The sequence below is a fragment of the Anarrhichthys ocellatus genome, unplaced genomic scaffold, assembly GCF_004355925.1.
Source record: "Anarrhichthys ocellatus isolate YVR2014 unplaced genomic scaffold, GSC_Weel_1.0 scaffold107, whole genome shotgun sequence".
Taxonomy (NCBI): domain Eukaryota; kingdom Metazoa; phylum Chordata; class Actinopteri; order Perciformes; family Anarhichadidae; genus Anarrhichthys; species Anarrhichthys ocellatus.
Genome location: NW_022280137.1, coordinates 1 through 23161, shown reverse-complemented (window position 1 = coordinate 23161; position 23161 = coordinate 1). Strand labels below are relative to the sequence as shown.

Genomic DNA, 23161 nt, shown 5'->3' with positions numbered 1-23161 from the left:
ACACACACACACACACACACACACACACACACACACACACACACACCACTTTTAAAGAACATTCCCTTGATGCTACATCTATTCTCTTAATGTGCAAAAAATCGAACTCCAAAGTATTGAGCAACATGGTTATTTCTCCGCTTCACGATGCAGATGTGTCCCTGTTCTCTTGAACCCGGGTTTAACGTCTGCAGATGAGTGGACGCTGAGGGGTTAAATGACGACAGCCTAGAACAAATGAACCGTAACTCAGGGCTCTCACTGACACAAAAAACATTTTCGGCAAGCACTCTTTCCGTGACCAACCACGGCAAATCTGTGGTTATTTGAACCCAAACGACAATCTTTTCCTAAACCCAACTGAGTAGTTTCCTGTGGAGATGGAAGTTTATTTTGAAAAGCTGGGCTGTTGGTCAGCTTGATACAGTTACTAAGTTACTCTTGCGGCAATAAACCAATTCTGTTATCCATCGTCGTGATTAATATTGGTTTGATAGCAGGCACTGATCATTCAGATGCACCACAATCGTGGTTTAAAGTGACTCACTGAGTCAGTCTGAAGGGAATACAGTAACATTCAGCCAAAAGGTGCAGGTGTGCATTGTTTGAATATGACTGCGGCTCACTGCCATTTCACACGATTGTTTTGTAGTGGATAAGTAATGATACAGTAGCTGAAAAAATAATGAAATCCAACTTGAAACTTAAATAATGTTTTTGTTTAGCCACTGTAATCTAAGCAGCTGGTTCCATAAAGTGTGTGTCCATGTATGAACCAATCTTCACACAAGCTTTCTCAGCTGTGTTCTTCATTAAGAGTCTTAGTTGTCTTTCTTAATGGCTATCTCATCTGTTTGTTTACCTATGACCGGACATCAAGGGAAGATAGTAAATCTGTTGTGTTCACGTCAGTATATACGTAGGTTGATTTGCAACCATGACGTCTTCCGAATAGGATAATGTGACCCTTTAACAGAACGAATTGTCCAAAAGTGTGTTATCTGTAAGTGTCCAGAACATATGCAAATTATTCTGTGCAACAGTACTCGCCTGTTTTCTAAAGTATATATGTCAGGAACTCGGAGACAGACCTCTGAGCATCCTTGATGCACAACCTGTTTGTGAATCAACTCTGTCTCCTTCTTGCAAGAATAAATGTCCTGTTTAATGATTTTTACTTCGGCCTCGAGTAAATTTTTCTAACATCCAACCAATGTCTTCTGAGCTGTCGCTGCAACCAAAATAAGAATATGATGACAGAGTAAAAACTCTGTGGACCTTTAAGCCGGATAACCTCGGATTACGATCATGGCCCTCATTGTGTTTTGTTACAAACACACTGACTGAGATCTCGTCTCTGCTGGACACAGCGGGGACACTGGTGACTTGTAGCCTTCTGCTGATAGTTGGCAGCAGTTGCAACATCAACACAGTAACTAAAGGACAACATGGAGAGTAAAAGCCTCCCTCTCGTCCACCGCTAGCAAAACAGCTGATTGACCGCAGAGAGGCGGACTGCGGCTCAGTGTCTCTCTGTGAGTGGTTATTCCTGCAAAAAAGCAAGCCGAACACGTCTATCTTTACTCATTTACTGAGTTTTCTACTTTGACAGACACGACTAATGTCTTCACAAATTCATCAGCATTTCCTACGCCACTACCTAATAAGACTTCCTCTATGTAAATATACATAACTAGAACTCAGGGTGAGTAGAAGTAGGAAGTTTGCATTCTTGTTGTTCTGCGATTGTGCGTCAACTTCAGTTTATTTAAAGAGAAAGAAAATTACCCAGAGAAAGAAAAGTACACACTCGCATCATAATGTTAAAATGACAACAACACACTTTACTGCAATAATCTCCCACTGCACACCCACAAACACTGCAAACTGCACACCCACACACACTGCACACCCACATCCCATAGTTTCCCCAGCTGGGTGCTCAGATCACTGACTGCTTCCCCTTGTTGAGGTAATGGTAGCTACCCCAATCCTGTGGCTGTTACACTGGCATGAATACAACGTAAAGGAGGATGGAGTTAATGGGGAAATGAGACGTATGAGGGAGCCCGTCCATTTAAAGCCCCACAGCTGTGTTTGTGTACCACGGGCAAGGAGAGTTCATTATGATAAATAAAGCAGGACGGTCAGGGAATAGAAAGAAAATCTGTGGTACTTTTATCAATTTAATAAAACAAACAATAGATAAAAGATATGATGCTATAAAAATACATCATTATCATCATCCACAAAAACAACATACAAGTCGGGCTATAACCTTTGTCTGCAAACACACACGCTTCTGGAGTACTGCAGGAATGAGTCCTTAAATCCTAAATTTAAGATGTTTTTGCACTCGTCTCAAAGTAAATTGGATTTTCTATAGATGCCTGACAGAAGGTCTGCGGTTAACACAAGCTTCAGAGATTGTATGTGTTTAATAAGGCAGCTGACTGAGACTACAAAGTGTCCTCACTAGAACACTCGTCCTCCAAGTCATGTGGCCGTGATGTCGGTCCTTTATAGCCTGTTTATGATTTTTACTTCTGCTGATTGTATTCACGCTTCTAAAATCATAAAAGTGGTGTTATCACATGTGAAGATTATCTCGCTGAACAAAACATGCAAGTATCATACATTTTTTTTGTTTGACACAGGGTTTATTTTCTGCAATAATCCAAAATCCAAAGGAGAAATCCCTTCCGGGGTCGGCCTGCACGTCCTTTCCTGCAGCGGTCTGGTGTGAGCCCAGCTGGCAGCAGAGCGCTGGCAGGGAAGCAGACCACTGAACAAAGAACGAGGAAGAAGACGAACGAAGCAGAGGTTGAGTCACATCATTGGTGACGTAACACACCTGAATCTTCAGGCCAGGTCCTGCTGCGTCTTGCCTCAGCATGAGCTTCGCTCACTCTTGTTCTTTTGTCAAAACAATAACAGCCTCATTATCTTCCACTGTGCTGCTCTGGATGAGTGCGTCGGCGAGATGAAGCTTCTCAAAATAGCAGCACAATGTGGAGATGCTCCACTCTACAATTCAGAAGGAAATATGATACTTTTCCTTCCACTACATTACCAGCTGTATTTGCTTTATAGATTTAGATATTGCAAACCAAAAACATCATCATGATCAACAATAACCCAATCATTTAAGGGCTCTGCACACTCACAGTTCTCAGTTGAAGTTGTTGGGAGTGATGGGAATGTTGCGGGGTCGCCAATAGACCTTTTTCACAGCAGAATGTTCTGATATTTGGTAAGAAATGTCAAAAGTCTGCCCTCTGTGAATACTTCCTAGGGTTGAATTGTAAAGTGACACCTGTGTAGCCTGGATGGTTTGTTAGCACGTGACCAACACTCAGGCACAGATAAGTATAGTTAGATTTATTATTATAATAATTATTATACAGCAGGGGGAGAGGCTGTTTAAAAAAGGTAGTGAATGAAGAAACGCTAACATTGGAACTCATCAATACTCTGGTCTTTAATAATTGAGCAGGGGCCCGTTTAACACGGGCTCTCTGTACCTATGACTCGTTATCAGCTGCCGTCGAGACATAAAACATTCAACCTCTCACAACAAACACTGGACCGGCGGACCTTTTGTGTCAACAGAATGGAAAAGGAGGGCTGGAGTGAGATATAAAAAGAAAAAAGGAGTCGATGAAGGAAAAGAATGAGATGGTGCCGAGTTCAAACATGAGCTTAAATCTCAGAACTGGTACCTCTGGGCTTCTTAGCAGTTTACTGGCAAATAGCCAATGGATGTGTTCCCTGACTGATGTGTGTCATTACAAGTTTTTAAAAGCTACCAGGAAGCTACCAGGCCCCTCTTCCTTTGCCTCTTTATATTTATATTCATGAGAGTACAGTTAAACAACTCGGGATAAGAGGGAACTTTTGCAGCTTCTAAATTTGACTTTTTATTGTGACGTATCTGAGCGCAGCGCGCTGCTTTTTATAAACTCCCCATGTCGTCAAGATGAGGGCCTCTCACATGGCACCAAATATAAACACAGTGGGATTTACTGTTGCTTTCTCTGTTGGATATGCTTTTCAACAATGGCTACATACATGGGACATAAAGATCCACATCATGTTCCCACAGTGGATACGTTGATATTTCAAAAAGAATCTGAATCAATAAGTGGAAGCCGTAAATAGCGTGACTATATCTTGAAAAATGAAAATATTTCATGGTAGTCGAAATATAGCGTGACCCTAATTCAATCCCCTAATAACCCTTTAAAAACTAACAAAGTAGGTGCATGTAGGCAGGGCCTCTCTTGATGACTATCACAGTCATGCGCAGATTGCATTTTTTGGAGGTTATTGTTTTGATGCCTTGGAAGAACTATAGATCCATGTCAAAATGTGATTTGTGAGGTCACAGCCACCCTTGACCACTAAATTGTAATCCGGTCATTCTTGAGTCCAGCTGGACGTTTGTGCCAAACTTGATGAGAGGAGATCGAGATGTTGCGTTCACGAGAATAAACGTACGTACGGATGTACAACCGGAAGACATCATGTTTACCACTGATACTGTAGCAGATGTATGCGTCCTATCCACTGACAACATACCAAGCAATGACAGCAAAACTGCAGAGTTTTTAATCATAAATACTGCATTATACCACACAACTGCTTTCTATTTCCCACAACCCTTCTATGCTTGAGGAGGGAGATATTTGAATCACTTCAATAAAAAAAAACTTAATAAGCACAAACCAATGACACATTTAGCCCATGACCAGGTCTAAATGTATTCATTGCGTTGCCCAAACCTATTAACGCAGCAGAATGCAACATTTCTTTTCATTTTAAAGCGGATCGTCTTTCACCTGTTTGATTGCTGCTTTTCTCACTGTTCTCCTCTCCCAACATGCTCCTAATGTCTACTTGTTTTCAATCACTGTGGCATGAGAGTAGAGTCTGCTATCTGTCCACTGCCAACAGACCTCTCTCTGTTTTGCTGACACCCCCCCTAAATCTACCCCTTCCTTTTCCTTCTGCTTTCACTGCTCGACTCTCTGAAACACTTGAACCAACAGACACGTTTAGTCCTAATGTGTCCCTCTCCTCTCACTCCCGTCTTTAAGGACACGGGACGTACAGAGGAGGATTTGTTTTCTCACATTATACTGGTCCAGTTTTTTCTCATTTCAGCCCCTCTGCTGTGCTCAGCATGATGACGTCATAGTCTCTACTACCGTCTTAATGCATTTTCAGTTCAAACACACGTCTGTACAAACAAAGCTCAAACACACCAGCTGATCAATAATTGGAGCACAGACTGTACATAGGAAGTGGACTTATTTGTTGTGACGTCACCCATTGGTTTGTGGACTGTGGTTTTGAAGCCTAGAGTTCTCCATTTCAGCCGTTGCCATCTTGTTTTTTTTGCAACCAGTAAGCGGAAGTTACCATATTTGGACGGTGGAGGAATGACACTGTGGTAGTGACGCCCTATATGGATCTGGCAGCGACCTGTCAATCACAGTAAGCCCGTCCTAAAGCATACTAAACTTTATGGTCTATTTGACTCTAAATAGACCATCATTTACTAAATGAACATCATGCTGTATTGAAGAAGACTTGAAACTAGAGATTGAGACCATGAACTCATGTTTACTGAGGTAATAAATCAAGTGAGAAGTAGAGTCATTCTCTCATAGACTTCTATACAATCAGATTTCTCTTTACAACCAGAGGAGTCGCCCCCTGATGGACAATAGAGAGAATGCAATTTTAGCACACTTTGGCTTTGGCGCCGGAATTTGAGTAATTTTTCAAGCAAAAATAGCAGCATTAGCTGATAGCGTCTCTTAAAATAGGCGTTTTTTCGCACAATTTTTTTACATTCCACAGACGAGATTACTTATCAAGGAAATAACCTGCATATTAATTAGATAATGAAAATAATAGTTTGCCACATGCCTTTAAGAAACGTATTCAGTTTCTGTGATACCAATTGAAACCAATTAACTGTTTCTAAGCAATGGCAGTTTAGTCACTAATAGTAGGGTTAGGGATCTCTCCAACCATGGTGAATGCAAGCAGACGCATTTCTTTGTACGTCATCGTCATATGTCGTGCACTCCTGGATTTCTTATTCCAATACTTCCCCCCTTTTCACATCTGATCTGGAGTTGTGGAATGAGAGCACTGAGAGAGAGTTTGCTGCTCAGAGAGCAGTGTGAGCCACAGACACACGGCATCTTGTTCAGCGCGACATGTACATGATCTCAGACAGGAAGGCGGTGGGACACAGCCTCGGGCTGTGACCAGCAAACTTGGCCTCTCGCAGAGGAGCAACGCTGAAAAAGCATGTTGCCTCTCGCCGAACCAGAACTAAATAGGACTACTGTTGTGCTGACCTCCAAAAGAAGGAAGTTACACAAGTACAAGTGGGTAAAAGAGAAGCTGCAACTCAGTGCAATGAACAAAATTAACTTTTCAGTGTTTGTCGAAGAGAGCAAAAAGGTCAAAAGGGGAGGAAATCACATGAAGGATGTAGTCAGTTAGCATTATTACAAAAATAAATGTATTCTCTGCTCTTTCTGAAGCATCTACTTCCCCTCTCACACGGCTGAGGGACGTCAGTAGTTCCCACATTTATGAAACAGCAGCAGGCGGATGTGACAAGAAGTTTGCCCAACAAAGATTCAAGACAAAACAACACCTCTATTGTCTACCAAGACTCTCTACTTAACACCAACATGACATGCTGTGAAAATTGAAATTTCATGTCACCATTATCCTGGCAAGAATAATTGTGATTCACAATATTATCCCCACAACCATCAAAATATGCTTAAAATTCTGAATAAACTTGAATCACTTTACCTTACATTTTGTTAAGAAACATATTTGCACGAAATCAGACGGGACACACGTCTTTTTTTCTCTGTTGTGAAAAAAAACCAACCAAACAATCTAATCATAATCAGGGAATAAATCACAAACCAGGCTCCATTTTTCTACCAAGTCAGTGAGCTGGACAGCTTTTTCAAGTCACTCATGGAGGACATTCACGATCATCCCAATGATAACAAACCTCAATCAACTTATTGTGTTTTTACAGCAATCCGTGACAGAATGCCGTATGGTCCCATCCCTCATCACTCATTTATAGTATCTAGTTAATGATCTGCATTAATGAATGAAAAGACATGAATAGACAAATTACTCTAAGGCACCACCGTAATCAAAATACTTTGTATAATCACTGTAGGTCAGATCTACAACACGAGCCTGAATGAATAGTTCAACTAATAAAAAAATGAGAAGTTACAGAGGAATGTGGCTGAACACGGCACATAGCAGCCGGCCTAGAAACATCAACAACAGGGATGACGAGCCAGAGAAGAAAAAGCCCCACTTCTGCACTTCCCATGGTCATGTGGCCGGGTCTTGTGGAGCGAAGCCACAAGTTCAAAGTACAGAGGAGCCACCCGGCAGGCGAGAACCATTACTGACAGAAAGTGAAGCACGACAAGACAGAAAGAGGAAAAAAAAAACATTAGAAGGGTGAGGGGGGGGTAGTCGTACAGCAGTCCGACACATTGACATCCCTCTTTCGGGATTAAGGAGCCACTTCACAGCACAAAGACGAAGAAGCGAGGCAGAGATGATGAACTCATTCAAATGTGATAGCGAGGACACAATGTTGGCGCTTGTTGTCAAAAGTGCTCTGCTGAGTCACAATGAACTCCCAGCTGAGAATCAATGAGGTCAGTGAGGCTCACAGATAATGTCCTCATCTAGGAAGATTGTTAGGTAGAGCTCAAAGTCTTACAGGATGACTAGCGAGGCAGGTAAAACAAAAAAAAACATCAAATGAACAAAGACAACAGCGGACATACAAAGACAGACGGACAGTTACATGAAGACAGAGAGGGGGCCTCCAGTTTTACAGGCTGGTTTAAAGTTAAAAGAGCCACAAAGACCATGTCACAGGAAGAGGGAGGGAGAGGCATGTGAGACCAGAGGGATTACCAGAAGAGGGCATGGCACGAAGACGAAGGGAGATTCCAAGCACTCTTGGGACAATTTGAGTTATCATTAACCCCAATCACTTTTGTTCTACAACATTTTGTGTTTGTCAAAATCTAAAATGCTGACGGGACGGCAGCTGTTATATGTGAGGAAGTTATTTCGGTCAAGTCATTCTGAAGATGGCCGAGTCATTCAAACCCAGTAAATGTCACCCTCCTCCAACATAGTTAGAACACTATATCACAACAATCGCTTAATCTGGGGGGGGAACAAACGGCCACACTCTCCCCAATATTTTGCAGTTGAAATGGTGACATTAAGTCTCACTTTAGGATAAGGCTATGAGGTCCTCAGAGCTGGAGACGCACCGTGGACTCACGCCTCCTCTTCCAGGAGTCAGTCCTGGCGTGAGCACAATGCTTGTGGAGGTGATATCCCCGTGACTCACTCTCATACAGCTACATTAGGCTTGTGTTTACAACGGCTCAGCAGACTGGATGTTCGTGTATTCAACTCTACAGAGGGTCGGACAGTCAACTAAAGCACTGATTAACAGGAGCAGCAGCTTTAACAGCATCCAGTTGAGGAAGAATGGCATATTTAGTGACTGGAATGATTGTAGACTGTTGAGCAACACCGTGAGTTATGAGGGCGATGATGCACTGAGGAGGGTTCTCTGGTACAAATGACTGTTCAGAAAATTACTAATGATCATTTTCTAAATCAATCAATTAATCTGCGCATTATTTTTTCCATGAATCAACTAATTATTTGGTTAGAAATGTTTAGAAAGAAATGTGAAAAATGTTATCAAAGACTTCACATTTGGGAAACTTGTATTTCTTATTATTATTTTGCCACATTTGCTTAAAAATGGGTTGTTTTTTAATCTCCAATTAACTATAGCTCAAAATATATAACCAATAGCAGTGAAGGTGACTGTCTTGTTCTGACCCCCACCACAGGCACACACTATAGCTTGCAGCAGATAAACAATAATAAACCTGACTGACTGACGGTACATGCTGGGGCGACTGTGGCTAAGTGGATAGCAGGGCCGTCCTTCAATCAGAGATCAGATCGGCGGTTTGATCCCCGGCTCCCCTACGGTGTGATAGAATCTAAATTGTAAGTCGCTTTGGATAAAAGCGTCTGCTAAATGACTTATGTAAAAATGTAATATTAAAATCTCCACTCAATTAACTACCTGTCAAATAAACATCCACGGAAAATAGCAAAGCTCAAAAATTCGAACATCTATTGTAAATACATTTTCTTTAACTTTCTTCAAATCAAACCTGCTAGAAACCCAAGTGACCCTGAATAACTACAGCCAGCAGAAATACAGCAACCTCAGGGATGACGTTTACACTCATCCTTTCTTGACCAGCTATGGTCGTGGTTCTTGACCAGCTATGGCCGGATTCTTGACCAGCTATGGCCGGGTTCTTGACCAGCTATGGTCGGGGTTCTTGACCAGCTATGGCCGGGTTCTTGACCAGCTATGGTCGTGGTTCTTGACCAGCTATGGTCGTGGTTCTTGACCAGCTATGGCCGGGTTCTTGACCAGCTATGGTCGTGGTTCTTGACCAGCTATGGTCGGGGTTCTTGACCAGCTATGGTCGTGGTTCTTGACCAGCTATGGCCGGGTTCTTGACTAGCTATGGTCGTGGTTCTTGACCAGCTATGGTCGTGGTTCTTGACCAGCTATGGTCGTGGTTCTTGACCAGCTATGGTCGGGTTCTTGACCAGCTACTGCAGTAGCCAGGTGTCTCACAACGTTACAGTTAAGAGAAAGAAGCGCATCCATGTCAAAGGTCACTTGGTATTTTCACTGTCAAACAAACGGGCACATTGTACATAAAGAATAGTGTATTAGCTAAATAAAGAACGTGTATTAAAACTAACGAGTGTAGGGAAACAATACTAGACATGTACCGACTATTCTGCTGGAGTCGCGTAACAAGTCGTGTAACTTAGCTAACGTTAACGACAGCTAACTTGTTGAGCTTGGCTAACGACAGGCTTCTAATGGGAACGCTAACGAGCTAACTCACCACTTAGCACGGCAGAGAAATTAATCAACAGCGCGTTTTAAACGTAACTTACATCTTTCTGCTCTTGTTTGATGTTGAACAAGCTGAGTCGCTGGAGTCGTGCTTTCATCCCATCCGCCATAAACTTCACCAAAGCGAGACCGGAGCGTTTAACGCTACTTCTCCGTGACTTGTCTCTGACACAGTGTGCGACACTTCAATATCATTTCATTGGAAAGTTGATCTTGCTCCCTGAAGCCGAGGAGACTGCGCTTAATCGTCAAGTTGGCCAACATACAATTACAATGCATCCGGTTTTGGAATTTCAAGTAAGTCCGTTCTAATCACTTCCCATGGATATCTTTCACACGCAACATTGTTTTGCTTTTGTTTTGAAAGGTCAACTGCCCAACTTCCGACTTTATTCGAGCTAACCGTGGTTAGCTTGTTGCAGCTAAATCCGCCAATACGTTTGGAAATTGGGGTGGACACAGTTCCTGTCCCGGGGTAGTCAAACTTTAGGCGGTGGACTTTTGGGAGGTTTTCACTAAACCGTCGCATGATTAAGACTGTTATCTTCGTTGCTATGGCCGAGTATAAACAGTATTTCCGGTCTGTAAAGCAGAGTAGACCTCATCAAGCAGGAATGAATGCCCGTGGGATGCACTGATAGCTGGGAATGAATGATGAAGTTTCAACTGTTGTTATAACAAAGTCCTTTGGTCAACATTTGACACCGCTTTGTTTCAAGCGCCACAGCGTCAGTGAAGAACTGATTACAGTTTGTGTTGTAGATTACTTTGACAGTAACATCCAGTAAATATCATTAACTGTCTCATTTGTGTCTTCAAATGAACCAATAAGTTAACTACTATAAAACCAAGACCTGATCTAATCTGTGTGTTTGTTTTTTACCACCAGTTACTTATAAAAAGTGATTTTTTTTTTTTTTTTTTTAAATGCTGGACTCCTTAAACCAACATGTTGACAGTTGTAGGACTCAATGAAAAGCCATTATAATTAAATTATTTAATAGCAAGTAGAAATAGTGATATGCAACAGTTAGTAGGGAAGACTAAAGTACCACATGTGGTTATTATTTACTAATATGTAATCTAAGAGGAAACAGTGGGTCTGGATGTAAATGTAGTTTTTATTAGATCAGACTTTGTCAGATTCCTTTTTTCTATCACAAGCAAACTGTCACACATAAACATGGAATACAAATCTAATATTGTGGTGGTCTGTTTGTAATTAATAGTGAACTATATGTTTACTTAATTACATGTTGATATTTAAAAGAGAATAGTTATTTGCTAAAACTCGGGCATGGGAGGAGTTCGGGGAGGCCATGGAGAAGGACTTTCGGTTGGCCTCAAGGAGGTTCTGGCAAACCATCCGACGGCTCAGGAAGGGAAAGCAAGGCTTACCCCAGGCTGTTCTCAGCAGGGGGGGGGAACTGCTAACCCGGACGGAGGACATCGTCGGGCGGTGGAAAGAGCACTTTGAGGAACTCCTAAACCCGACCAACATGTCCTCGGCAGAGGAGGCAGCGCCTGAGGACCTAGGGGGAGGCTCACCCATATCCCTGGCAGAGGTCGCTGAGGTAGTCAAAAAGCTCCTTGGTGGCAAGGCGCCGGGGGTGGATGAGATCCACCCTGAGATGCTGAAGGCGCTAGACATGGTTGGGCTGTCCTGGCTGACACGCCTCTTCAATGTCGCATGGGGGTCGGGATCAGTGCCCATGGAATGGCAGACCGGGGTGGTGGTTCCCATCTTCAAAAAGGGGGACCGGAGAGTGTGCTCGAATTACCGGGGTATCACACTACTTAGCCTCCCGGGGAAGGCTTATGCCAGGGTGCTGGAAAGGAGGCTCCGACCGCTTGTCGAACCTCAGATTCAAGAGGAGCAGTGCGGATTCCGTCCCGGCCGTGGAACAGTGGACCAGCTCTTTACCCTCGCAAGACTACTGGAGGGGTTCTGGGAGTTTGCCCAACCAGTCTACATGTGCTTTGTGGACTTGGAGAAGGCTTTCGACCGGGTCCCTCGGGGGGTCTTGTGGGGGGTGCAGCGGGAGTATGGGGTGCCGGACCCGTTACAACGGGCGATCCGGTCTCTGTACGACTGCAGTAGGAGCTGTGTCCGCATTCTCGGCAATAAGTCGGACACGTTCCCGGTGGGTGTTGGCCTCCGCCAGGGCTGCCCTTTGTCACCGGTCCTGTTCGTGATTTTCATGGACAGGATATCTAGGCGCAGCCTGGGGGCGGAGAACGTCAGTCTCGGGGGTCTCGGGATCGCTTCTCTGCTATTTGCAGATGATGTGGTCCTGTTAGCCTCCTCGGATCGTGACCTCCAGCATTCACTGGGGCGGTTTGCAGCCGAGTGTGAAGCGGCGGGGATGAGAGTTAGCACCTCCAAATCTGAGGCCATGGTTCTCTGCCGGAAACCGGTGGATTGCTCCCTCCAGGTGGGGACGGAGTGCCTACCTCAAGCGAAGGAGTTCAAGTATCTCGGGGTCTTGTTCACGAGTGAGGGTAAGATGGAGCGGGAGATCGACAGACGGATCGGTGCAGCTGCAGCAGTAAAGCAGGCGCTGCACCAGACCGTCTTGGTGAAGAGGGAGCTGAGCCGGAAGGCAAAGCTCTCAATTTACCACTCGGTCTACGTTCCTACCCTCACCTATGGTCACGAACTCTGGGTCGTGACCGAAAGGACAATGTCGCGGCTACAAGCGGCCGAAATGAGTTTCCTCCGTAGGGTGGCCGGGCTCAGCCTTAGAGATAGGGTAAGGAGCTCGGTCATCAGGAGGGAGCTTGGAGTAGAGCCGCTACTCCTTCGCGTCGAAAGGAGTCAGCTGAGGTGGTTCGGGCATCTAATTAGGATGCCTCCTGGACGCCTCCCACTGGAGGTTTTCCAGGCACGTCCAACTGGGAAGAGACCCCGGGGAAGACCCAGAACACGCTGGAGAGATTACATCTCCCAGCTGGCCTGGGAACGCCTCGGGATCCCCCAGAATGAGCTGGAACATGTTGCCGGTGAGAGGGAGGTCTGGGTCGGCCTGCTTGACCTGCTGCCACCGCGACCCGACCCCGGATAAGCGGTGGAAAATGGATGGATGGATGGATGGATAGTTATTTGAATCATCATGATCACTGAAATTAATCACCAATGGTCTGATAGATAACTAATTTCCCCCTGGGGATGACTAAAGTTTATATCTATCTATCTATCTATCTATCTATAGCACAATTAATCGGAGGTCACTGGTGGACACTGACTAGTGATGAAAATAAGAGGTTATTGTGTAACCAAAGCAGTGAGCAGTACAATACTGTCAGTACCAGTAACTAGATTGAATGGACCAGTGCCTTTAAACTGTCCAAACTGACTAGAAAACAATAAAATAGTACCAATATTAATAATAATAATAATAATAATAATAATAATACTACATTTTATTTATATAGCGCTTTTCATAAAACTCAAAGACACTTTACATTAAAATCATCATATATAAAAGCAATACACTAAAAACAAAATACACAATAGTGGTCACACATTAAAAGCAGTTTTGAACAGGTGGGTTTTGATTTGAGATTTGAATGTGCAAAGGTCAGTGCAGTCTCGGATGTGTTTGGGGAGAGAGTTCCAGAGGGAGGGGGCAGATATGGAGAAGGCTCTGTCACCCCATGTCCGGTGCTTGGTCCTGAGTGGAAGAGACAGGAGGTTGGCATCAGAGGAGCGGAGCCGACGGGATGGAGTGTGGTGGTGAAGCAGGTCGGTGAGGTAGGAGGGGGCCTGATTGTGGAGGGCTTTATGAGTGAGGAGAAGGATTTTGTATTGGATCCGTTGTGGGATGGGGAGCCAGTGGAGGTTCTGGAGAACAGGGGTGATGTGGTCACGGGAGCGGGTGTGGGTGAGCAGGCGAGCAGCAGAGTTTTGGATGTACTGGAGTTTATTTAGGATTTTGGATGATGTGCCGTGGAGAATGCTGTTGCAGTAGTCAATTCTTGAGGTGATGAAGGCGTGGATCAGAGCAGGACATCATCGGCGTAGCAGTGAAATTGAAGACCATGTTGACGGATGATGTTACCAAGAGGGAGCAAGTACAGGATGAACAGAAGAGGACCAAGCACCGAACCCTGGGGGACGCCTTGAGACAGAGGAGCAGTGGTGGAGGTGCAGTTGTTGATACTGATGAACTGTTGTCTGTTTGTGAGATATGATTTAATCCAGGAGAGAGCAGTTCCGGTGATGTTGAGGGAGGATTCGAGGCGGGAGAGAAGGACGTTGTGGTTGATGGTGTCAAATGCTGCAGTGAGGTCGAGGAGGATGACAATGTTGAGGTGACCAGCGTCGGAGGAGAGGAGGTCGTTGGTGACTTTGAGGAGGGCTGTTTCAGTGCTGTGCTGTGAACGGAAACCGGATTGAAATGGCTCGAACAGATCGTTGGAGATGAAGGGCTTTGATTTGTGTGGCGACAATGTGTTCCAGTATTTTTGACAGAAAGGGAAGATTGGAAATGGGACGGAAATTGCTCATGGTGTCAGGGTCAAGTCCAGGTTTTTTGAGGATGGGGGTGACAGCAGCCAGTTTAAGACTGAACCGTCGGGGACTGAACCGGAGCTGAGGGAGGAGTTAATGATGACTGTGATGAGTGGTGAGATGGCTGGGACACAGTCCTTGACCAGAGTAGATGGGATAGGATCCAGGATGCAGGTGGAGCTTCTCATTCCAGTTGTGAAGTTCGGCAGTTCCAATGGGGACACAAGGGAGAACTGAGAAAGGGGCTGAGGGGTGGAGGAGGGGGGGGCAGGTGGAGAGATGGAAAAGGCGGGGGAGGTGTTCAGGTTGCTGTAAATGGTGTCAATTTTTGTTTGGAAAAATGAAAGAAAAGAGTTGCATTTGTTCACTGTGAAGGATGTGGAGGTGTTGTCCTTGGGTTTGAGAAGCTTGTTTATTCTGGAGAAGAGAGCCTTTGGGTTAGAGGAGCCAGAGTGTATGAGGTGTGAGTAGTAGGTGGACCGGGCTGAAATGAGAGCGTCTTTGTATTGTTGAAGGTAGTCGGAGAGGGCTTGGAGATGGACTGTTAAACCGGTTTTCTTGCAGAGTCTTTCAAGCTGGCGCTTTCGAGATTTCATCTGGTGGAGTTCAGGAGTATACCAGGGAGCTGAGTGTGTGAATGAGACAGTTTTGGTTTTGATGGGAGCCAGCTCATCAAGACAGGAGGAGAGTGTGTTATTGTAGTAGTTTACAAGATCAGAGGGATTATCAGACAGCGGGGCAGGGGAGGCAGACATGGTACTGGCAACAGAGGCTGAAAGAGTTGTGGGGGAGATAGATTTGAGATTTCTGAAGGATATGTTGCGTTTCGTTTTTGGCATGGGGATAGGGATGTCAATGTCCATGGTGATAGCCAGGTGGTCAGAGATGTTGAGGTTGAGGCTGGAGAGTTGCGGTATTGTGAGACCAGTGGAGCAGACCAGATCCAGGATGTGACCTCGGCTGTGGGTGGGGAAGTTGATATGTTGTGTGAAGTTGAAGCATTGTAGTATTATATATTGAAATATATTGAAATATCTCTGCTTTAGTCATTACCACCTTTTGACTCGCAGAATAGTGATTAGGTAATAAAAAAGCTAAATAATTAAACAAATAAAAATAATTACATAACTATGTAAAATTAATGATAAATTAAAACACAAACACGCCGCACCCCAAATCAAATAAGCAAACTTTCATTCGTGAAATGTTCACGCTGAAGCATTGTGAACGTTGGACGCTTCAGTGGTGACACCTAGTGGTTAATTTGTGCCACTGCAGGAGCAGCAGAGGAAAACACCACAGACCATCTGAGACCGTTTCTGACCCCCTCACACAGAAGAAGAAGCTTTTCTTCAGCAGGACTCACATTTTGTACTCATGACACTTTTTCCTGCAATGATTATTTTCAAACAAATAATGCTCGTAACAGACATCTCTACATGATTATAAATTACTGCACAGTGAATATCAAAACACAGCTAATGAATTGGATCTCGAATATCTTGAACGTCTCATATGACTTTTATGTATGAAAAGTCATATTTGTCATATTTTTTAGCAGTTTGATTTTGTTGGGTGAGTACTTGCCCTAATCTCATTGAGGCCTCTCTCTCTCTCTCTCTCTCTCTCTCTCTCTCTCTCTCTCTCTCTCACACTCTCTCACACTCTCTCACACACACACACACACACACACACTTGTACCTCTGTAAAATCGAGGGCCATCATTGACGTATTACATTACCTTAAAAAGAGCAGTGTGTAGGATTTAGTGGCATCTAGCGGTGAGGTTGCACGTCTCTGCTCACCCCTCCCTTGCCAAGCGTGTGGAAAACTACGATGGCCTTCAGGTAACGTAAAAAATTGAAAAGGCTCTCACTAGAGCCAGTGTTTGGTGTGTCCTTTCTGGGCTACTGTAGAACCATGGCGGAGTCATACTTTTTAAAACATAATTATGAATATTATATTCAATTTCTTCCAATACAATCCCCCTAAATCCTACACTGGTCCTTTAACTATCATTACTGCTATCACTGCATGCTGGACAAAAGGTCACATTTAATATCACATGGGCTCATCATGTCTGTTATGATAAAGTGCAGCAAAATGTCATCTGGACTATTAGCATTTTCTCCTGCATCTTCTCTTTTTTTGAATGCAAGCCCATATTTAAGCACTCTAGGATGTTTGCTGTACATCAAATTGTGATGCAAATAAATTTACCATCAACTCCCCGAAGTGGGATTGTGTGTGTGGTTCAGTGTTTCCTGTGTCTAAATGTTCACAGATCTGGTTCACTGCAGTTCATGCACCTATATTATTTTAAACTAGAAGTCAGCTCGTGACATCTAATAAACTAAAGCAAAAATAGTCTTGTAAAGACATTTGTCAATGCTCAGGAATGCCACACATATTCATGCATGCATGCATGCTTGTGTGTGTGTGTGTGTCCCAATGTGACAGAGATAGAGCAACAGGTGGTCAGCCTGACATCATCATCATCACATTCTCCAAAGTGCTGAAGCAGAGAGAGAGAACAACAAGCATCCACCCACACACACACAAACTCCACAAAACAAAAACACAACAGGTGCTGGGCCACAGGAAGCGGTCACCATGGCAACTCGGTTCTACTTCCTGCTTGGTGAATGTAAAGCAAGCTTGTTTGACTCTCCCTACACACAAACAGCCTGTGTGTGTGTCTGTGTGAGATCGAGTGCAATTAATCTGCATATATATATATATGTATATAGATGTGTCTTATTGTACATAGTCGTTAAATGTTTATACTTACATCCGTTTTATTTTTTTATATTTCTCTTGTTTACTTGTAAACTTATGTACGTTGAGACCAAAGTGAAAACCAGAGTCAAATTCCATGTATGCGTACCAATAAAGTTGGTTCTGATTCTGATTAAATCAAAGTCAAGCTGCCATTTTATACTCTGACTTGTCTGATTAATTTCGTATCCTCCATTGTCTCTCCAGCTCTCTAATGTGGCAGAGTCTTTGGTATGTTGGGGCATGGTGCTATCGAATGTCTCTGGCTCGCTTCGGGACACCAGCTGGGACTTCACAGCGCTGAGGGCGGCCGGTCGGCGAGAGAGCTCGCCATGTGGCGGAGAGGTGAAAGGACGTTTGGAGGTCAGGAGTGTGTTGGTGAGCCGGGCGTGTTTATGTTGCTGGAGTAAAAGTAGAGTGTACGTGGAATCTGTAATGCCAAAGAGAGATCCGGTTTCCCTCAGTGATAAACACTGATGTGGACGCACTGAATGCTCAGGCAGCTTTTTGTCATTAGATATAAGAAGGTTATGGTTCCCCGTCTCTTGTGTCTTTCTAATTTGTGCGTGTGCTTTTGGTCGACGAGTTATGAAACTGTTCCACCTGGCTTATGAAATTATTTGGCATTTATTTGATCAGTGCGTCTGCCATCGGCGTGCAGATGATTTGGCCCTTTGGTCTTCCGTTGTAGCTGTGTTTTTTATTATAAGAGACCTTTTTTTTTAAATTGTTTGTTACTTTGCATACCCCTGTATTTTATGACCTACCTTGGTGCTGTCCTGGCACAGGAACACATAGCAGGAGCAGCTCGGTGCATCTCTGACCAGGCAGCCGAAGCTGCTGGGCTCCTGGCTGTTGTGAATCAGCTTCGTCACTTGGTGGGGGCGACACTCAAACAGCACCGTGTGTGTCAGGGGGTCCCAGACGACCCCCTCTCCCAGGATGGACACGCAGCGCACCCACGACGCCGACACACACAGAATTACTGGCTGATTGGGGGCGGAGGGGCCCGACTGTCCCCCGGACCGCGACGCCGCCCCCGGACTCTTCTCTGCAGACTTACTGATGTCTGCCACCACCCAGGGCAGCATGGCCATGGTGGTCAGGTGGTGGACGGGCAGAGAGCCGATCAACGCCAGTTTGTATCGTACTTCCTCCTCCTCCTCTTCCTCCTCTACCTTTGCCCCCAACGATGCAATCCTCTTCCTCGCAGATAGTCTCTGAGGACACGGTGTGGAAGAGGCGAGATGTGGGAGTGATGGACATGAGCGGCGGTTCGACCTTATTTTAGGAGGGGGTTTCTCAGAGGGTTCATCTCTCCTGGGCTTCACTTCAAAGTAGAGTCCCTCCATGGCCTGCTGGGGGCCGGAGGAAGCCGCCTGCCTCTGCGGTTTACCTGCAAAACATCAGTCAGGGCAGTCTGATTTAGAAGGGGGAAATTTGTTATGCTCCACTTTGAATCAGCTGAGTCTTTGTGGTGCAGTAGTCACAGGGTCATCTGGAGGGTATTGTTTAAAAAAAAAAAAAAAAAAAAAAGAAAACACCTGGTGTTGTTTACCCAACCAGAAACACATGACCTGACCACTGACCTACACTTTTTACAGTCTCAAGGACACAGGAACACCTGACAGCTTAAGTATGAGGAGGCTACTTGGCCGGCTGGGTTTGTCTTGAGAGACGGAGACAGTCCAGCTGACCCCCCCCTACAACGACATCATAACCGCTATGATCACTGATAGACAGAGGCGTGTAGATTTCGTACATGGAATCCGTGGGGAAAATGTTTGAATAAGCAACTCCGTCAACATGAACAGCTGGACACGATGAGCATGCTTATAATAAATAGATCATACCAGCTATCGAATCATTACATAAGAGAAATAAGCGAAGCGGCATGCTTACCTACCTACCTCATATTTGACCTTGCAATAGAACTAAATCCTTAACTTAACCCAGCTGGGACAGTGCGCCACTATAGGTCGGTCTGCTGCACCACGACAGCGACGGAAGTTAGAATGTTGATTTCCGAGGAGAGCAGCACGCCTTCTCCGACCACTTATTGTGATATTTACGCACGGCACAAGTTTGTTTTTACGCACGAACTGGAGATGATTTTTCTCCGCTGTTCTCACGCCGGCACATCCTTCTTACCTGTTCACTGAAGTCCTGTCCGATGCGCCACCAAGAGAGATCGAAGCGTATTCCAGAGCAGCAACAACGTATGTACAGAGAGGCTTCACACCGGTCTCTAGTTTGATTTAAATATAGAAGACGGAGCAGACCTCCCTCCTCTCCTCTCCACGCTCAGATGGGGGCATGACAAGTGCATGCATGCTGCCGGAAGATGCTGGTGTCCGCACGTAATGTGTGCGTGCGCTTTACCCCTCCCGACATTTGTCCCACGTGCACAGTTAGAAACCTTTTTTTTTATTTATTTTTTTTTATTTGTTTTATTGAGTTAGATTGTACTTTCGGCACAGCATTCTGGAATGGGAGGCACATGAGTAAAAGGTGAGCTACTGGATCAACACTTCTAGAGCCAACATGAACTACATCCTGGGAAGTGAAATGTCTTATTTGTAGATTTAACGTTGTGGTGTCAAAGAGTCCCTTTGAATGTTAACTATTCACATCAAGTAATGAGCAGTACAAGCACAATATCTCCACTTGGTGGTGCTATAAGCTTTTAGGCTTGGTCATTTTACTAACTAGCTAACTCTGGAATGACAGCATAACTTTCAATGCGGTACTTTACTAGTATTAAAGATGTTACACGTTCAGAGTTTAACAGCAGTTTAACAACATCCATTTAAGTGTCAATAGTCTGAGCAGTTCTCATATAGACACTTCTGGAACTCTTCGTGTTGGCAGCTTTGCAGTTGATGCTGGAGGAGGGGGGGGGGATGCATACTTAATATACAGAAATGTGTGCATGTAAACACCACAGGGAGACAGCAGGAATGAGTGTGGCAGTAGAACAGTGTGTGTGTGTGTGTGGGGGGGGGGGTCTGTCGGCGCTCTACTCCGGCTTGGGCTGCAGCTTGTTCTTCTCGGGCTCAAAGAAGCTTTCAACAATGGCGTCGACCAAGTCGTCCAGCTCCTTCTTCAGGTGCGTCACGTCACTGTTAGAGGACGCAAAGAGTCAGAGGGGGAAACAAAAGAGGCCAATCAACGGTGTCCAGGTGACATTTACAGCTAAAACAATTAGCTGACCTACAGAAAAGTACCCGGCAATGTTCAAGTAAAAACAAATGTAACAATTCTTCACGCCAGCTTCACCAAGGTGAGAATATCATTTGAGTTTGACTAACAACACATGTAAATCCTTCAACTTGGGTTTTACTGTGGCAAATTGTAAGCTTACTATTTTCACACATTTTATAGTTTAAATGATGGACAATCAAAGTAATCATTAGCTGAAGACGTTTGTCACTTCCCTGGCCTGGTCTCTACGGCGACCTACCTGTTGCCAGGAGCAGCACAGAGTTCAGTGTAGTATTTGATTTTTGGCTCCGTGCCACTGGTCCTCATGGTGGCCACACCCCCGTTGGAGAAGGTGAAGGTGATCATCTGACTGGAGCTGGAGGTGGGAAGGACCTGGGACACCAGAGAGGAAGGAGGGATGGATGGAAAAACATCAGCAGAAAGGAAACTATTGTTTGGAAGGACAGCTAGAGGGAAGTTATCCATCAACACACACATGTGCATACAATATCAATAGTGGGGCAACGGATCACAAAATCATGGGTCGGGTCGGATCCTATCACGGTTTTGGGTCACAAGTCGGACCAGCAAAAAAAATTATTATTTCAACCGCCCCAAAATCAATGTTAACTGTCAAACATTCTAAATGTTTTCCCTTCTCTCGATTATAGTCCTTTATAGTTGTTAGTCGCACAAAAAACATCCACAATTTAAATGATGAGGAAATCAAATATTGTATTTCAATTGATAAAAGAATTATCTTGGCATGAGTAGTTTCAAGGATTTTTTTAGAGCTGGTGTTAGGAAGTGAAACAGGCCATAATTCCCTCTCTAATATCTATTTTGTATTGCTGTTAAAACATCTTTCAAACAACTTTATATGTTCAAGTTTCTCGCCAAAAGCTACATTTTTGGATTACATTTGAAGACATGATCGCGTAATAATTGACTTGTTAGCTCAGTGCCGCTATGTTACGAGCTCTCCTTCTGATTTCAACACAGATCTGTTTGTCATAATGTCGCATTATCAGGGATATGCAAAGCATTAATGCTGATCACCCCATCGCATATTTGTTACTGAATATCAGCCAATAACGATCGGCAGTACATCTTTATTTCACACTATGACGGCGGGGCATCTGCATGGCTCACAGGTCGACTACAGTCTGTTACTCTACACTAAATACAAGAATGTAGCAAATAATCAGTTTCTGTGTTTATTTTTGCAACTACTGCAGCAGTATCTGTCCTTTACAGCAAGTAACTTAAAAAAAAAACATGGGGCAGTGGAAAGTTGCGAACACAACATTGACACATCATCCATCACCTTTTTAAGTTGACATGGCAAACGTGTTAGCAAACAGTTGCTAATTTTGTCTTATTTATTGAACCAGGTAAAACCAATTGAGATAGAATCTCTTTTTTGATAACTTCTCTTTCGCGATGGAGCAGCATTATCATTTAATCGGAGTCATGTTTGTAACATGTGGGTCCACTTACAGCCTTGTTACCGGGCTGGTTGCTGTCGTAGCCGGTGGTCAGGTCTCGTACAGCAGAGATGGAGAAGCGGCCGCATTCAGTGGGATACGAGTCCTTCTGGCCGCCGTAGCTGCGCAGGCGCTCGAACAAGCTGCGGATCACATCCTGGTCGTGGCAGATGAAGTAGGAGTTCTTGCTGATGTGGTGGCCGTACCTGTAGAGAGAGAGACAGAGCTCAAGTCTGCAGTATCTTACAAAGACAAATCAAAGACAGACGAGTGTAATTTAAACATGCGAGTCTTACTCTTCATAGATGGCAGTGACTTGTTGAGAAAGGCTTGAGCTTTTCGTGGCCAGATAGGAAATCATCTCTCCTGCTATGGCTGCAGCACTCACTCCATCCTTGTCCAATACAGAGGGACTGCACATGTACCCTGACACACAGACACACACACTTTCAGTTCATCCCCAGTGTGCATAAACCTCCAGCTGCGGTCGGTCACTTGCTTCTATTACTAACAGTGGGTGCAAAGGCATTCCAATTACAGGATCATAATCATGTTATATGGGAATGTACTAAAATATGTGATGTATGTGTGTGTTGATCTGTCGTATTAACCTCAAGCGACCTTAAACCAGACGCATGGGGTTCGACCAAGGTCCTCAGTTGACACCACTGATATTTTCATGCCTTCTGATATTAATAGTTGATGTGTTCATTTAACTAGTAACTGTACGACAGTTACAAAACCAGTGACACTTCAGAAGACATTTGCTGCTACATGTGTGAGAGGAAGCGTCTGAAGAAGTTGAAGAGAGCTGGCTTTATTGCTCTGAAACAAAGAACGCAACGATTTGACCCTTTGCTAAGCCCCGCCCCTCACTGCTTCTCCATCAAGCTGTCAGAGCTGCGTTACCATGGAGCCCACACTGTCACTAACTGCACTTGCTGGAAAAAAAAAATAAAAAAATTTATATATACACACACATACATACATACAGTGGGTACGGAAAGTATTCAGACCCCTTTAAATTTTTCACTCTTTGTTTCATTGCAGCCATTTGCTAAAATCAAAAAAGTTCATTTTATTTCTCATTAATGTACACTCAGCACCCCATCT

The 23161-nt window shown here is 44.4% G+C and overlaps 2 protein-coding genes across 6 annotated transcripts in view; both read right to left on the bottom strand.

Moving 5' to 3' along the window:
• The window catches only part of tbc1d1 (TBC1 (tre-2/USP6, BUB2, cdc16) domain family, member 1), a 62729-nt gene extending 42574 nt beyond the window's left edge, over positions 1 to 20155 (bottom strand). For 3 of the 5 annotated variants that reach the window (XM_031876279.1, XM_031876281.1, XM_031876282.1), the window contains exons 1-2: positions 19509 to 20155; positions 18125 to 18753 (exon numbers count right to left, since the gene is read on the bottom strand). In XM_031876279.1, the coding sequence (XP_031732139.1) occupies positions 18125 to 18709 (585 nt within the window). In that variant the 5' untranslated portion in view covers positions 18710 to 18753; positions 19509 to 20155. Of the gene's footprint in view, positions 1 to 10107; positions 11348 to 18124; positions 18754 to 19267 lie in introns of those variants that run through there. The other 2 variants (XM_031876280.1, XM_031876283.1) reach the window with 2 other exon arrangements.
• Positions 20156 to 20251: 96 nt separating this feature from the next.
• Positions 20252 to 22968, bottom strand: pgm2 (phosphoglucomutase 2). The gene is made up of 4 exons (XM_031876285.1): positions 22345 to 22968; positions 22062 to 22254; positions 20821 to 20954; positions 20252 to 20479 (listed from the first exon to the last, which is right to left on the bottom strand). Exons 1-4 carry the CDS (start codon positions 22467 to 22469, stop codon positions 20377 to 20379), a joined length of 555 nt encoding a protein of 184 aa, XP_031732145.1. The 5' UTR covers positions 22470 to 22968; the 3' UTR covers positions 20252 to 20376.
• Positions 22969 to 23161: the final 193 nt, after the last annotated feature.

Bases quoted from the DNA above. Each gene is read 5' to 3' on its own strand.
- pgm2 (XM_031876285.1), bottom strand. From the start codon at position 22,469: ATGTGCAGTCCCTCTGTATTGGACAAGGATGGAGTGAGTGCTGCAGCC. The intron at 20,955-22,061 runs GTAAGTGGACCC...CTGGTGTCCCAG, and splicing joins ACCAGCCCGGTAACAAGGCT to GTCCTTCCCACCTCCAGCTC. The intron at 20,480-20,820 runs GTAGGTCGCCGT...GTCCTCTAACAG, and splicing joins TGTGCTGCTCCTGGCAACAG to TGACGTGACGCACCTGAAGA.